Raw genomic sequence first — 15,273 nt, 5'->3', positions numbered from 1 at the left:
GGAAACACAAGTAGTTGTGTAAGAGCAACCTGCTCAAATAGAACAAAACCAGCGTAGGTCAGGCAGGATACGTCACCTACCTGAGATATATGGATATCTGATCAAGGTGATGTATTACTCATGGATCAAGATGAGCCTGTGACCTACTCATGGAATCTTCGTTTTGATGAAACAGTAAAACTGTATGGATTCATCAAGAACGAAGATGAGACTTGTGTCTACAAGAAGGTTAGTGGGAGCATGATCGTATTCTTGGTATTATATGTAGATGACATATTACTCATTGGAATCGATATCCCTACCCTAAAACAAGTAAAGTCTTGGTTGGGGAAATGCTTTTCTATGAAGGACCTAGGTGAAACAGCCTATATATTAGGAATCAAAATCTATAGAGATAGATCACAAAAACTGCTTGGCCTAAGTCAGAGTACATACATAGACAAAGTGCTGAGACACTTTAATATGAATGATTCCAATCTGGTTATGTGTTTTGCTTAAATGGTGGCACTGTGAGCTTGAAAAGTTCAACGCAAGATGCAGTTGCTGTTTCTACAACTGAGGCCGAGTATATTGCTGCCTTAAGTGCAGTAAAGGAAGCTGTTTGGATCAATAAACTTGGCATAGTCCCTAGCATTGTGGATCCCATTGGTCTCTATTATGATAACAATTGTGTTATCGCACAAGCTAAGGAGCCTAGATCTCACCAACGATCCAAACACATACTTAGGCATTGTGCGAAAATATGTAAAGTACCTACACTTGACAATATAGTTGACCCACTGACAAAGCCTCTTGCGCAGCAGAAGCATGATGGCCATACTGGATCAATGGGCATACGGGGTATGCCTGATTGGCTCTAGTGCTAGTGGGAGATTGTTGGTGTAAGCCCTCGAGGCCAATACTTTTGGTACTTGTATCGAATTATTTAAAGGCATTTTCTTTATTATGGTTGATTAATAAAGTCCCTGGAATAGATAGTCCGTTTAATGTATTAAGTGTGACTTAATCATGAGAACACATTAAACATAAGGACACTATTCTTAAAGTATCCGTAGTCGAGCTTTAGTGTGAAGTGGGATAACATTAAAGCATTAAGACTATTATGTTTGTAGACTGATGATCACATCTCATGGATCATGGATAAAGAGTTATCAAGTCTTAAACATAGGTATGAATATTAGGAGTAATATTTATACCGGATTGACCCGCTATGAGAATACTATATAGAAAGTTATGCAAAGTGTCATAAGTTATTCTCATGGTGATAATAGTGTATACCACTCTTCGACCTGAAACCACTATGGATCCTAGATGTAGAGTCGAGTGCTTTATTGCTGATCCAACATTGTCTGTAACTGGATAACCATAAAGACAGTTGATGGGTACTCCACGAAGCATGCTGAGGGACATGAGTGTCCTAGATGGAATTTGCCAATCCTGCGTAACAGGATAAATGTCTATGGGCCCAATATTGAACTGGACAAGGGTGACACGGTCTATACCTTGTGTTCAATATAGACATAAGGGCAAAGGGGTAATTATATACATAATTATTATCACAGGAGGTTTTGTCAGATCACATGACATTTTCGTGACTTAGGTAGCAGTGATGTGTTGCTAGATACCGCTCACTGTTTATTATGTTAAATGCGTGATTTAATATAATTGCCAACATCGCGAAAACCTATAGGGTCACACACAAAGGACAGATTGATGAGAGATAGAATAATTAAGGAAGATCGTAAGGTACGGTGTACTTAAGTAGAATACGAAATATGGTAAGGTACCAAATACTTAAGTGATTTTGGAATTTTATGAGATATGGGCCAAAATGCACTTAAGTGGGCTTTTTGGCTTGAAGCCCACACAAGTGGTTCTATAAATAGAACCCCTTGGATAGAAGCATTGTGACTCCCCAGTAACTCACTGAGACAGACAACACAACTGAAGAGTTGGAATTTCGTATCTCTCTCTCACTCAAAGCCTTCATTCATAACAGCTAGCACTACGATTGAAGGAATCCGTTCGTGTGGACTGAGTAGAGACGTTGTCATCGTTCAACGTTCGTGATCGCCCCGTGGATCTGTATCAAAGGTTTTGATCATTATCAGAGATCTGCACCAAAGGTTTGAATCGCCACAAGAGGTAACGATTCTATCACTGATCATGCCCATTCGTAAGGATCACTAAATGGAGAAAATTTTAAATTCCGCTGTGCCTTGGATGGTAATTCTCCTACACTTGGTTCATCACTTGAAACCAAGTGTTTCAAAGAAAATGAAGACTAGGAAAGGCAAGACTGTGGTTGAGATATTGACAACCATAACTAGTAGGAAGGCTGCTGTTGTAGGTCCTTCTAAATCATGGAGTAAAGTAGAGGTCAAGAAGGGAAAGGCCAGAGAAAGCTCTGATTCTGAAGATGATGTCGAAGACGATGTCCCAGACATCTCTCCTGCCAAAAGGAAAACTGTTAGAAAGTCTCCAGCTAAAGTTGCAGTTGTGCATTTGGACAACATTTCCTTCCATCTAGAAGATGGTGCTGCCAAGTGGAAATTTGTTATACAGAGGAGAGTTGCTATGGAGAGGGAACTAGGGAAAGATGCTGTGGAAGTGAAGGAGGTTATGGAATTGATCAAGTTTGCAGGTTTATTGAAGACAGTTAGTGCGTTACCCCAATGCTTTGAAGGTCTGGTGAAGGAGGTTGTGGTTAATATCCCTGAGGATATTTCTGACAAGAATAGCAAAGAATTCTGCAAGGTGTTTATGAGAGGAAGGTGTGTAAGGTTCTCCCCAACTATAATCAATAAATTCCTAGGAAGAGGAACTGAAGGAGCTGTTGAGTTAGAGGCTACATACAATGAAGTCTGTAGAATAATCATTGTTGGCCAAGTCAAGGAATGGCCAAGCAAAAAGCATCTATATGCTGGCAAGTTAACTGTAAATTATGCCATCTTGCATAAGATAGGTTCAGCCAACTGGGTGCCAACAAACCATATCTCAACAATCTCTAATGTTCTTGGAAGGATAATCTATGCTATTGAAACCAGGCTCAACTTTGATTATGGAAGGTTCATGTTTGAACAAATTGTTAGACACGCTTCCACTAATGCAGTAAAGCTGCCAATTGTCTTTCCCTCTATCATTTGTGGAATAATTTTAAGCCAGCAACCTGGTATTTTAAACACAAGTGATATCCCCAATCGAAGGAAGCCTCCATTGTCAATCCATTACAAGTTATTTGAAGGCAGTCATGTCAATGACATTGTCATGACATCTGCAAGGAAGGAGCCAGCCTCTCAAGGTGGTCTGATTGATCAACTGAAAGAAACTTGTAAGGAGCTGGAAACTGGGATTAGGGTGGCCAAGGCTAGGAAAGAGGCTTTAGAGGTTCTCATTAGTAGCTTGGAGCAAGAATAGATGGATAAGGTTGGTGAAGCCAAGGAGACAGATGCCCATACCTCAAGTGAGAGGTCTAATTCTTAAGATCAATCTAGTGGCAGTTCTGGATCTGAAGGTGAAGAAGATGCTACCTCCTCAGACTAAGTTGTGGTGATGTTCCCCTGTTAATGATGTGTGTTCTGGATGCTGTTTTGGATGCCTGGATGATTTGTTGTTTTTCTGTTTGATATTTGTAATTTTTGGCAGTCCTTTCTGATGCCATGATGTAATATTTGGGCTCTTTATGAGTTCCCTGGATTTCTGATTATCTCAGTTATTGCAGCTGTGTATAATTATGGTTTTGTATCTCCTGACATTGTGTTTTAACATTTTATATGTTATAACATCCTTTGTGACATTCTCTACGGGACTGATTGACATTTATTTTGTCTAATTGGCCACTTTGGTCTATTTTGACTAAAAAGGGGGAGAAGTTATTATGTGGAGAGCTGCAGTTAATGTGTGGAGATGTGGAGAACAACAGTTATTTTGTGCTGATGTAAACAGATGAACAACTGATGTTGAAGGAGATGTCTGATGTTGAGCAAAATGATGTTCTGTTCTATGATGTTAGAGGAGATGTCTGATGTTCTGTGCATGTTCTGTGTTACACAGGTGATGTTGAAGGAGATGTCAGAGGGTAACTCTGAATGTTACAGGTGCTGAAGGAGATGTCTGTATTGAACAGACTTAGAGGGAGAAGAAGTACCCATGTGTTTTTTTATATGTGTATTACTAGTTGCTATTATAACCAGTAATTGTGTTTGCTTCTACTGTTGTTATGTTGCTGATGTGTTTTTTTCTTGTGAACAAATGGACTGATATATGTTTTAGCCAAAATTCGCAAAAGGGGGAGTTTGTTGGTTCTAGGTGTTGGCAACAATTTTGGTAAAACCAAGAGTGTTCACAAGATGTCACATGTGATGTCTTAACATAAGATATCTTGTACCTGTTGGATGTTTAAAATATAATTATGCAGGATTGTTCCAGGATGTCAGACCCGATGTCATGACATCTGTATACAGAACATTCAGTCTGAATGTTATGTATTATGTGATTGCGCTTTTAATGGCAATTTGTGTATGATTGATGAGTTAATTGAACACGCTATCAATCAGTGATTACAACGTGATTAACTTATTTTCCAAAGAGATCTAATCAACTGCCATGAGAAGATATGAATGGAAAATAGTTTTAGGGTTTTATGATGTTCAAGCCCAGCTGAATGCTTCTATAAAAAGGACATGGAAAATCTGATTTGATACATAAAAAATACATAACGAAATATTGAGAGAGAATAAGGGTTTTAGTCTTGTGTGGTCGTGTGACTTGTAAGCCATTCAATTCATCCATAGATGATTGAATTGGTCTGATTTTTGAGTTGTAATTTGTAACTCAAAGCTTTTAAGCATGAGTGTGTGCCTACTTGATTGAAGCTGCTAAGTAAGATCAAGTGTGTGTCTTTGAAGAGTGTCTTCTTTTCAGTATAATTCTTGTTTAATATCACTGGTGTGGTTGAGGGGGAGTGAGTGAGATCTCATATCTAAGAGTTCTTAGGTAGAAGTCACACGGGTAGAGATTAAGTGAAAAATACTGTAACTTGTGTTGTTTACTGAGAGTCTTTGAACTGATTCTATTTAGTGGATTTCCTTCCTGACTTGGTAGCCCCCAGACGTAGGTGAGTTGCACCGAACTGGGTTAACAATTGCTTGTGTCTCTTGCATTACTGTTCTTTAAATTTTATCCTGTTTGTATTATTCAGATATTAGTGTCGTGACGTTACCTTCGACGTCTCATATCTGATACCAGAATTTCAAATTAAATTAATTATAGCAATTCTTCTCTTTTTTATTTTTACATAATTTATTTATAATTTAATACTAAAAACAATATTCTCTATTTCTACATAATTTAATTATTAAAAATATAAGTAAATTTTACCCAACAACTCATTAATCCATATAATATTAATTAATCATCCAAAAACATTCTAAAATTAAATAAAAATTATCATATAATTAATAAAATATTATAATAAAAATTGGGGTGTTACACCCCTCCCCTGAACATATTCATATTACGCTATCATTTTCTCATGTGTAAAAATATACACTTTCCTCCCTTCTTATGCAAAATACAAAATATATTACATTCTCTTTCTCGGATAGATATTCATATTACACTACCCTCCTACTTATTTCTTTCTTCTCAAACTCTTTGTCATAAATTGCAGGCTCTTAAAGATTTTATGGACACTGATTCCAATACTTTCGAAAAACAAAGTTCCTTGTTAAAGTCTTACACTTAACATGTACTAGTACTTCTTCATTTTCTTGTCGACACTAATGATTAGTATGACATCTCCACTAAACCTCTGAACGTAGGATCAATATAGTTTGTCTTTCTCTTTTCTAAAAAAATATAATATATTTTATCGAAGATGAGAGAAAAATATATATTTTAATATAAGATGGAAGAATAATGTAATCTCTAATATAATTTACTCCAAAAAATTATCTAAAATTAATATTCCAATTCTTTTCTAAAGAAACTTATTCTTAAAATAATTTCTAATCATGAAAGAATCATCCCCTAAATTTTAAAATGAAATCTATGTGAGATTTAGACATAAAATTTTTAAACTTTCTTATTAGCAATTTTAAGGCTCTCCATGATGATTCTACACCGTTAAGATTTACACATCCTCCACACTAAGAATGTTATTATGAAGTTTGAAATGTTACATTTATACGGTTTCATGAATTTAAAAGGAAAAAAAATCGCATATTCGCATATTCGCATATCAAATCGCACTTGTAGAAGACGTGATAATATTTAGTAATTTAAAACAGACGTTATGTCGGTATATAAAATCTGACAATATGTATACAAAAAAAATGCGAGGTGTCTCCGTCGTAGAGAACGGTGAATGACGGCCGAGCATTTCCCCACCACCCGTCACAAAATCCACGTGCAACACCGTTAATTAACCACTTGTTACCACACTTTCCTTCTCCCTCGCCCGCCATTCTCGCTCTCCCCCTCTCTCTCTCTTACACAATCTAATTTCTCCATTTCACTGCTACAATTCTTCTGCATGCACCTGCGTGCTTAATCAATCAATCAAAATCAAATTCAAATTCAAATTCACCAATGTCAAGAGGACCTCCACCAGGTATAAAACTATTCAGAGGCAAAGAATGGAGTCTTCAAACGTACCGTTACTTAGTTTTACTCATAACGTTCATCGCCTACGTTTGTTACCACGCTTCACGAAAACCAACCGGAATCGTCAAAAGCGTTTTATGTCCCGACGCAATTAAAAAAGCGAAATATTCAGGGTGGGCTCCGTTTAACGGACCCAACGGTGTTTCCAAATTGGGAGAAATCGATGTAGCGTTCTTAGCTTGTTATTCTTTAGGGATGTATGTTGCAGGACATTTAGGTGATTCTCTTGATCTTCGTTTGTTTCTTACCATGGGAATGATTGGAAGTGGGATTTTTGTTGGTTTATTTGGGATGGGTTATTTTATGAATGTTCATGAGTTTTGGTTTTATTTATTGATGCAAATGATTGCTGGGTTGTTTCAAGCGACGGGTTGGCCTTCTGTTGTTGCGGTTATTGGGAACTGGTTTGGGAAGAGGAAGAGGGGGCTTATAATGGGGATTTGGAATGCGCATACTTCGGTTGGGAATATTAGTGGTTCACTTCTTGCTGCGAGTGTTTTGGATTATGGTTGGGGTTGGTCTTTTGTTTTGCTTGGTTTGTTGATTATGTTTGGTGGGTTTGTTGTTTTTCTGTTCTTGCCGGCTTATCCTGAGGACGTTGGGTTTTGTTATATTCACGGGGATGAAGAGGAGCAGAGGGTTAAAACGGTTGGTGGTGATGTGGTTGAAGGGGAGGGAGAGAGGGAGAGAGAGAATCAGAGGTCTGGTGATGGGAGTGATGGGAGAGATGGGAGAGATGGGAGAGGGAGGAGTATTGGACTTTATGAAGCTTGTATGATACCTGGTGTTATTACTTTTGCTATGTGTCTTTTCTTTGCTAAGCTTGTGGCTTATACATTTCTCTATTGGTTGCCCTTTTACTTGACTCAGACAGGTAATCAATCTTCCATTACATATACTGCATTCTACATCTTATTACATATACATTTCTCTATAGTATAGAGTACTGCGTTTTTGGTTTTATGTTATTAGTGTATCTGTGTGTTTGGTTCTGCGGTGAAGAAAATTAATTTTGAGTGAATTGATTTTGTAAAATTGATTATTATGTTAAAAGTGAGTTGAAGGTGAAATGAGTTATGTTTGGATAAATTCCTGCAAAAATGACTTGAAAGCAAAATCAATTTGCACTTCCAGAATCAATTCTATTTTGAGTGCTTCAAACATGAAACCAATCATATGTGCATCTATGATTGATTCCACTTTTGGAGGAAGTGAAGTTGATTCTATAGGTGTAGAATTGATTTTGATCTGTAAGGATTTTATTCGAGTACAATTGATTATAGAATTGATTATAGAATTGATTATAGAATTGATTCTAGATACTACAATTTCGAGTTTTGTCTTTGCTGAAACCATGATGGGCCGCGTGATTTTGCAAAAGCTACACATCTACATTGGTTTGGGCAAACTCACCATGATATCAAACATGTTGTCTCTACAACCTGATTTCTTGCTTTGAATTTTTTGTTTCACTCGCTTTTACACAATGTATTTAATTTTAACCAAAATAATTCATCTGAAATCATTTTTTCGTTACCACATGACAAAACAATTAGAAACTTGTCAACTTAGCAGCATTGTATTCTGAGTGACTGACAAAAATGATTCAAGTTGTCAACTTAGTTTCTTAAGTCCTTGAAATCATTTTTTTTATCACAGTAGTTATTTTTGGTATGTCAATTTAGTCCAAAACTGTACAATGAGAATAGGGTGAGAACGAGTATGATTGAAGATTTTCAGTATCATTTAAAGATTTTTGTTAATTTCAAGGATTAAGTTGCTAGACTCTATAATTTTAGGAACTAAAGTAGTGATTCAATGTTAGTATGTTACAACACGTTTAGTTTGGTTCATTTCATTTTTCAACATCGCTATTCTGTTTATTTTTATTGTTCAAACTGGACCAATATTTCAAATTGCATTGATCATAAACCTTATCTGCCATAAATTTTTTAATTTTCATGTTGCAGAAATCGGCGGGAAGTATATGTCTGTTAAATCGGCCGGAAACCTTTCAACCTTATTCGATGTGGGGGGTATTTTTGGGGGAATACTTGCTGGTTACATGTCTGATAAACTCAGTGCCCGTGCTATAACCGCAGCCAGCTTCATGTATGCAGCAATTCCTGCTATGCTTTTATACCGAACATATGGAAGTGTTTCTCTGCATGCCAACATTGGATTTATGATGCTGAGCGGATTATTAGTAAATGGGCCCTATTCACTTATCACTACTGCTGTCTCTGCCGACTTGGGTACACATAAATCACTCAAAGGTGATTCTCGTGCTCTGGCCACGGTGACTGCTATCATAGATGGTACTGGATCTGTTGGTGCAGCTATCGGCCCTCTTCTTACCGGGTTCCTGTCAACAAGGGGATGGGATGAAGTTTTCATAATGCTAGTTCTGGGTGCATTTGTTGCTGGCCTTCTCCTGTCGCCTTTGATCTTAGCTGAAATCGCAGAGAAAACTGGCAAAACTAGGCCCAATGGACAACAAACTCCTAGAGGTAAGTATCAAACTTGTCAAAAAATGGTTTCTTTTAACATACATTATCATGTTTGATGAATAACATCAAAGTCAGATCTTGAATTCGGAACTTTGTATTTTGTCTTTTTGACACGCTGGGATTTTTTTTCCAGACACCGCATCTCAACCACTTCTGCAAGAAGAAAGGTGACACTGATCGGTACATCTTGAATCGCCAAACTATAATCCCCGGTAATTGGGTTGTCTTGTACTTATATGTGAGTTTAGCTTGCTGCAGCCACTTCATTGTTCATATTTTCAATGGTGATGATATATGTCTCTGCTGATAAGTAAGTCAAGTAGATTCACCCAGTTAGTTGTATGTAGTATACTCTAGAGGGTTCCATATCATTCATTGTTGGGGATGGAACTTGCATGTAGAGGCTGTTTTCTTGTGTCACACTCACATTCAAAGAGCCTTTGTTTTCAATTTTGTCTGCAGCAGCAGGTTAGGATATTCAACCAAGTTTGTTTCTTGATCATAATCCAAATCCTCTCCACTTATCTCAAATCTTGTTGTGATTTAGAAGAAAAGTGTTTCTCAATTAGAATTGTATATGCAAATAATAGATAGTTTTCGGGGTATGTTTTTGTACTTTTGTTGTGTTGGTTTATCTTGTTCATTGTTTGAGTCGGTGTCATATTTCCCAATGAATTACCACGTTTCTTTTATAAGCAATTGCACTAGAATACAGAAGTTACAAAAGAATGAGTAAAAAATTTTGATTTTCATTAGAGTTGAATCAATTATAATGATTTATAGATGTTTGAGTTGTCTAATTAATTGTGTTAGCTCATAGTCCATATGGCATGACTATAACAAAACTGAAACTATCTAACATCAACTCAACTAACTTGCATTACAGAGTAACTTGCACAAGTTATCATCCCTTGCTATCTACCCACTTGCATAATTGTGAGCAGGTCACTAGTTTTCTTCTTCTATTGTTATTTGCAGAACAAGTTATCTACTCCCCTTGCATACTTGTGATAAAAACACAAGTTTTCACGAGACCTTCCTAATTTTGGGGCATACTATGTGGCAATTTGTATCTAGATAGATGTCTTGCTCTCATGAAATACAAGATTAACAGCTATAGTCAAGACATTTGACTATCACAATAGAATACATATTGCCTAACACAGGCAGGTCTGTCCTAAATCATGAAAGAAGAAATGAGATCCATTACAATTCTCTAGAGTATTCAACTACAACCAACTACAACCGATGAGCAACATACAATATTTTATTTGTTTGATTTTCATGAAATGGGAGAATGACTAATGAGAAAACGATAGTCAAAGATGGACTTTATAATATCCAAATATCTACCTCAATCAACATCATTAAAGTCTCTTCTACAATACACTTTACACTTTTTTACACTTTAAGAAGGAAGTGTTATTTTCCTCTTAGGGTGTTGCCGCATTTAGAAAAATACGATCATTCGTGGGATATTCTCACGTTTGCGGAAAAATGATATCAAACAAAGTCGTCATCGAATTTGAAAGAGAAAATATCGATAAAACTCTTAAAAGAAAAAATGATCGTCGCAACCATATTCAAGTTCGGAAGTCGATTATGCAAGAAAAAAGTATTAATACTCCTTACGCCTGTTGTACTCAATGAGAACCTTTTAGTTAAACTTAGATTGGATGTTAGTCTATGTTAATTGTTTTCTTTCAAATGATAAAGAGTGCAATAGGAAAAAAAAGTGGTCGTAAAAATATTTTTATTAGGGTGTTTGACGAGATTGCGTGTCTCGCTCCTACGTATCCCAAGTGCGATTCAAAGCTACGTAATTCTTGATGAAAATTACGTTTTGAGTTGGTTTGTTTTATTGAACAAGTATTTAGATCACATTCTAACGGTTAAAGATTGATTTGTTCGCTCACGGTGGAGGCTTAAGTGTTAGTTTGTATTCGTATTAGAACAGACTAAAATATGTTCTTTTTCAAAAAGTTGTTGATCGCACGGGGACGACAAATTATGTTTGATGTGTTTGAGTATGTTTTAGACTTGCAAGACAAGTATTTATGACTTACAATTGATTACCACTTTGGCCTAATACTCGGGACTATGACTGAACATTTCACCTAAGTAGTTTTTTCTTTCAATTTAGGCTATTACAACTTGGACCTAGTGTTTGGGACTATGACCCGACCTTTCACCCAAATAGTCTTTTTCTTTCAATTTATTGCGAAAATATTTGAATATTTATAAGTGTTTTTGGATAAAATACAAACGATTGAGCTTGCAAGGTATTACAACTTGGGTCTAATACTCAGAACTATGACTGAACATTTCATCCAAATAGTCTTTTATTTCAATTTATTTGTGAAAATGTTCGAATATTTACAAGTTATTTGAATGAAGACAAACACTTGAGCTTACAAGCTATTATAACTTGGACTTAGTGTTCGGGACTATGACTGGACCTTTTACCAGATAGTCTTTTTCTTCCAATTTATTGTGAAAAAGTTCGCATATTTATAAGTGTTCTGGATAAAATACAAACACTTGAGCTTGTTAGGTATTATAACTTAGGCTTAGTGTTCGGGACTATGATTGAACATTTCATCCGGATAATCTTTTTCTTTCGATTTATTGCGAAAAGGAGACGTGTTTGTATTTGGGCGGAAAATGAGTATTTATGAATTATAAGCGATTACCATTTGAGCCTAATACCCGATGCTATGTGTCATACCCCAATTTTGTCCGGCCATTTGTGGTTTACCCATGAGATCTTTTTATTTCAAAAGTCCATTTGCATAAATGTGTCCATAATCTAAAACGTGGTTTGAATCCTTTTACATTAGTAACCCAAAATCTATTTTTTCTATTAGTAAGTATTAAGAGTCACGTTATTATCACTATTTACTAGTCCATTTACACATCCCAAATATTTATGCCAAGTTCTAAGTTCTTCATGAGTTCCCAAATTAAATTTGCATTTTTTAGAAATATATATGTGTCGTTTTTTAAATTAAAAGTTTCATATTTAGATTTTTTGTATTTAAAATAGAATTGTGTTGTTTTTTAAAGTTTCATATTTAGATTTTTTGTATTTAAAATAGAATTGTGTTGTTTTTTAAAGTCCCATATTTAGATTTTTGTATATAAAATAGGATTGTGTTGTTTTTAAATTAAAAGTTTCATATTTAGATTTTTATATTTAAAATAGAAATTTATTTTTAAAATTAAGTCATTATACTTAAATTAGAAATTTGTTTTTTAAATTAAATTATTATATTTAAATTAGAAATTTGTTTTTTAAATTAAGTCATTATACTTAAATTAGATATTTGTTTTTAAAATTAAGTCATTTTATTTAAATTAGAAATTTGTTTTTAAAATTAAGTCATTATACTTAAATTAGAAATTTGTTGTTTTTAAAATTAAGTCATTATACTTAAGGTGAAAATTTGTTGTTTTTTAAAAGTTGAAATTGATTAGCATAAATAAATATTGAGTTAAATTTTGAAAGCTTAAAAGATAATTACATAATTAAAATTTAATTCAAAAGAATTCCTAATAATCCAAAACAATTGCATAACTGGCCAAAAAGAGAAATTCCAAATTAAGTTTGTACATGTTACATGCAATCCCTAAGTTCATAATCCAAAAGATCTCTGTTACATCAGAAATAATTTTATTAAAAAATTGGAATAAGCTGTAAACTTACATCAGAAATAATTTTATTAAAAAATTGGAATAAGCTGTAAACACAGCAGTTTGAAGCAAATTTCACAGACTCTTCCAAAAGCTCTTTTGGAAGTTCCCAATTCAAAAGCAACTCTTCAGAACTTTTCCAAAAAACCTGTTGAATAACATCACCCCTTTTTTAATCAATCAGCATCAACATCACTTCACTTGCGAAAACCAATTCAAAATCAAAAACAGCTTATCAAATAAGCACTTAAAAAATTGAAAAATAATTAATAGAAAGGGCAGATTAATATGTTACACAATAAATCAAAGGAAGCGCTCAGAAACACACTGCATTATCCAAATAAACAACTTTAAATCCATAGATTAATCATCCCACAAAATCTGGAAATAGGATCCAACAAGTTATCTCACAGAAACCAACCTTCATGTATATAAACCACAAAACTAATTAACAGTAACAGGTTTTTTTGATAAAATCCAGAAGAAATTTTTAAAGTAATTTTTTCTCTGTTAACTCCAAAGAGACAACACAGTAAGAGATTCTTCTAAAGAAACTCTAAACAGAACAGCAAATACACAGCAAGGCAATTCTTCAAAAAACATAAACACAACAAGAACAACAAAATACACAGCAAGACAATTCTTAAAAAAACATAAACATAGCAAGAGCAACAACAACAGCAAAGCAATTTTTCTCAAAAAAACAAAACCCTAAACACAACGGTAAAAACACACACCAAGAGTTGATTTCGCGAAACCCTAAGCAAGAATAGCAAAAACGCACACCAAGAGTTTATTTCGGAGAAGCAGGAGAAGTCGAGAATCACATACCTGTTCGTTCAACTCCGAAGCATCTCGAGCGGTAAAAACCTAACTCTCTACTCCTTGCTCTGTTTGAATTTTAACGATTGTATGTATGGCCTATCTTTCCTTCTGCGTGATTTGTGCCTCGGCGCATCAGTGACTTGTTCCCACATTCCGTTTTGAGGTGCATGCGTTGTGTTCGAGTTTTTAGATTTTTTGATAGAATTCCACGGTAGTTTATAGTTACGATGATACATGTAGATCCATCTTTTGGTCGTTGTTGAACTGAGACCTTGGATTTCCTTGAGCTCTGTTGTAAAGAGAATAACGAACGTTGCAAACAGAGAGAGAATGTTAAACGGGAACGGGAAAGTGAGAGTTAAACAGAGAGAGACTTAAACGTTACAAACAGAAGTAGGAAGGGTTTAATTGAGATCCAACCCTGTTTTCAAGTTGGACCGGAGCGGGTCCTCCTCATGGGTTTCTAGGGTTTCCGACCCAGCTAGTCCACCATATTTGGTTTTCACCCTGATGGGCCTTAAGGGGAACATTTAGAGCCCATTCCTTTTCTTTTATTATTAATCCATCTAAAAAACATAAAACCTAACTTAGTTTTTTTTTTAAAAAAAAAAGGCAAAAGGACATGAATTTTTAATTTCAAAAAGACATGAATTTTGTTTAATTAATTAAAATTTCATTTTTTTAATTATTTAATATCAATTATATAACTTATTAGTATTTAACCAATAGTATGTTGAATTATCACCATTTATTAGTTAAATATAAGTAATTATTTTTTTAATGAGAATTGTGTGTGCCACCACTTTGGTTTATTTATTTTATTCTTTCTTTAAAAAAAATTATAATTATATTGTTGTTAATATTATTTATTTTATTTTCAAAACTAATTATACTATTGTTAATATTTTTTATATATATATAGTAAATATGTAATTATGTTACTATTATTATTATTATTAAAAAGTAAATACACGATTATATGGTTTTTATCATTATTAATATTTAATTATTTGGTTATATTCATTTTTCTTTGTTACTACTTATTATTTAATTAAAATAAAATAATTAGTTAAACATCCAATTAATTAATTGACTATAGAATCACAAATGACCTTCATAATTTAGATGTTTATTTATCTTAAGGAGTGTATGTGCATGATTATTCTTTATCTATTTGTTTATATTGAACCTTGAGTGTACACGAAACGATATGTTATAATTGTGACAAAATCGCGTCGCTTTCATCGATTTTAACATAATCCGAGCCGATTTCAAAATAAATCACGTACTTCTCGATTCAAAGTCGAACCCGTTTTTAAAACACCTCGGTAAGTCGATCGCTTGTAAAAGCATCGCCATCAACCTCACATGGCTTACTCTTGGGCTTCCTTACAATGAAATCTATTCGGTTTTACTTAATCGATTAAATGGATTATTCACCAAATAAATTCAATTCATTCACAAGAATGCAAATTTTAAAACCTCGATCCGACATCGAAAGTTAAATTAAAATACTTCATTTGAAAATGAAAAGGGGGATGGTTTTGAGTTTTCAACTCCTCTCCTCGATTATTTGAAT

The 15,273-nt window shown here is 34.5% G+C and overlaps 1 protein-coding gene across 1 annotated transcript; it reads left to right on the top strand.

Moving 5' to 3' along the window:
- Positions 1-6,296: 6,296 nt before the first annotated feature.
- LOC127074240 (putative glycerol-3-phosphate transporter 4) lies at positions 6,297-9,791 on the top strand. The gene is made up of 3 exons (XM_051015542.1): positions 6,297-7,540; positions 8,637-9,176; positions 9,310-9,791. Exons 1-3 carry the CDS (start codon positions 6,592-6,594, stop codon positions 9,345-9,347), a joined length of 1,527 nt encoding a protein of 508 aa, XP_050871499.1. The 5' UTR covers positions 6,297-6,591; the 3' UTR covers positions 9,348-9,791.
- Positions 9,792-15,273: the final 5,482 nt, after the last annotated feature.

This window comes from Lathyrus oleraceus, chromosome 4 (genome assembly GCF_024323335.1).
Source record: "Lathyrus oleraceus cultivar Zhongwan6 chromosome 4, CAAS_Psat_ZW6_1.0, whole genome shotgun sequence".
Classification (NCBI taxonomy): domain Eukaryota; kingdom Viridiplantae; phylum Streptophyta; class Magnoliopsida; order Fabales; family Fabaceae; genus Lathyrus; species Lathyrus oleraceus.
Note: the sequence above shows the minus strand (reverse complement) of the source record. Positions and strands in the feature narration are given on the sequence as shown.

What these genes read in the sequence shown, in the direction of transcription:
- LOC127074240 (XM_051015542.1), top strand. Translation starts at nt 6,592, where the DNA reads ATGTCAAGAGGACCTCCACCAGGTATAAAACTATTCAGAGGCAAAGAA. An exon ending in CTTTTACTTGACTCAGACAG is followed by an intron (nt 7,541 to 8,636) that starts GTAATCAATCTT and finishes TTCATGTTGCAG; the next exon opens with AAATCGGCGGGAAGTATATG. An exon ending in TGGACAACAAACTCCTAGAG is followed by an intron (nt 9,177 to 9,309) that starts GTAAGTATCAAA and finishes TTTTTTTTCCAG; the next exon opens with ACACCGCATCTCAACCACTT.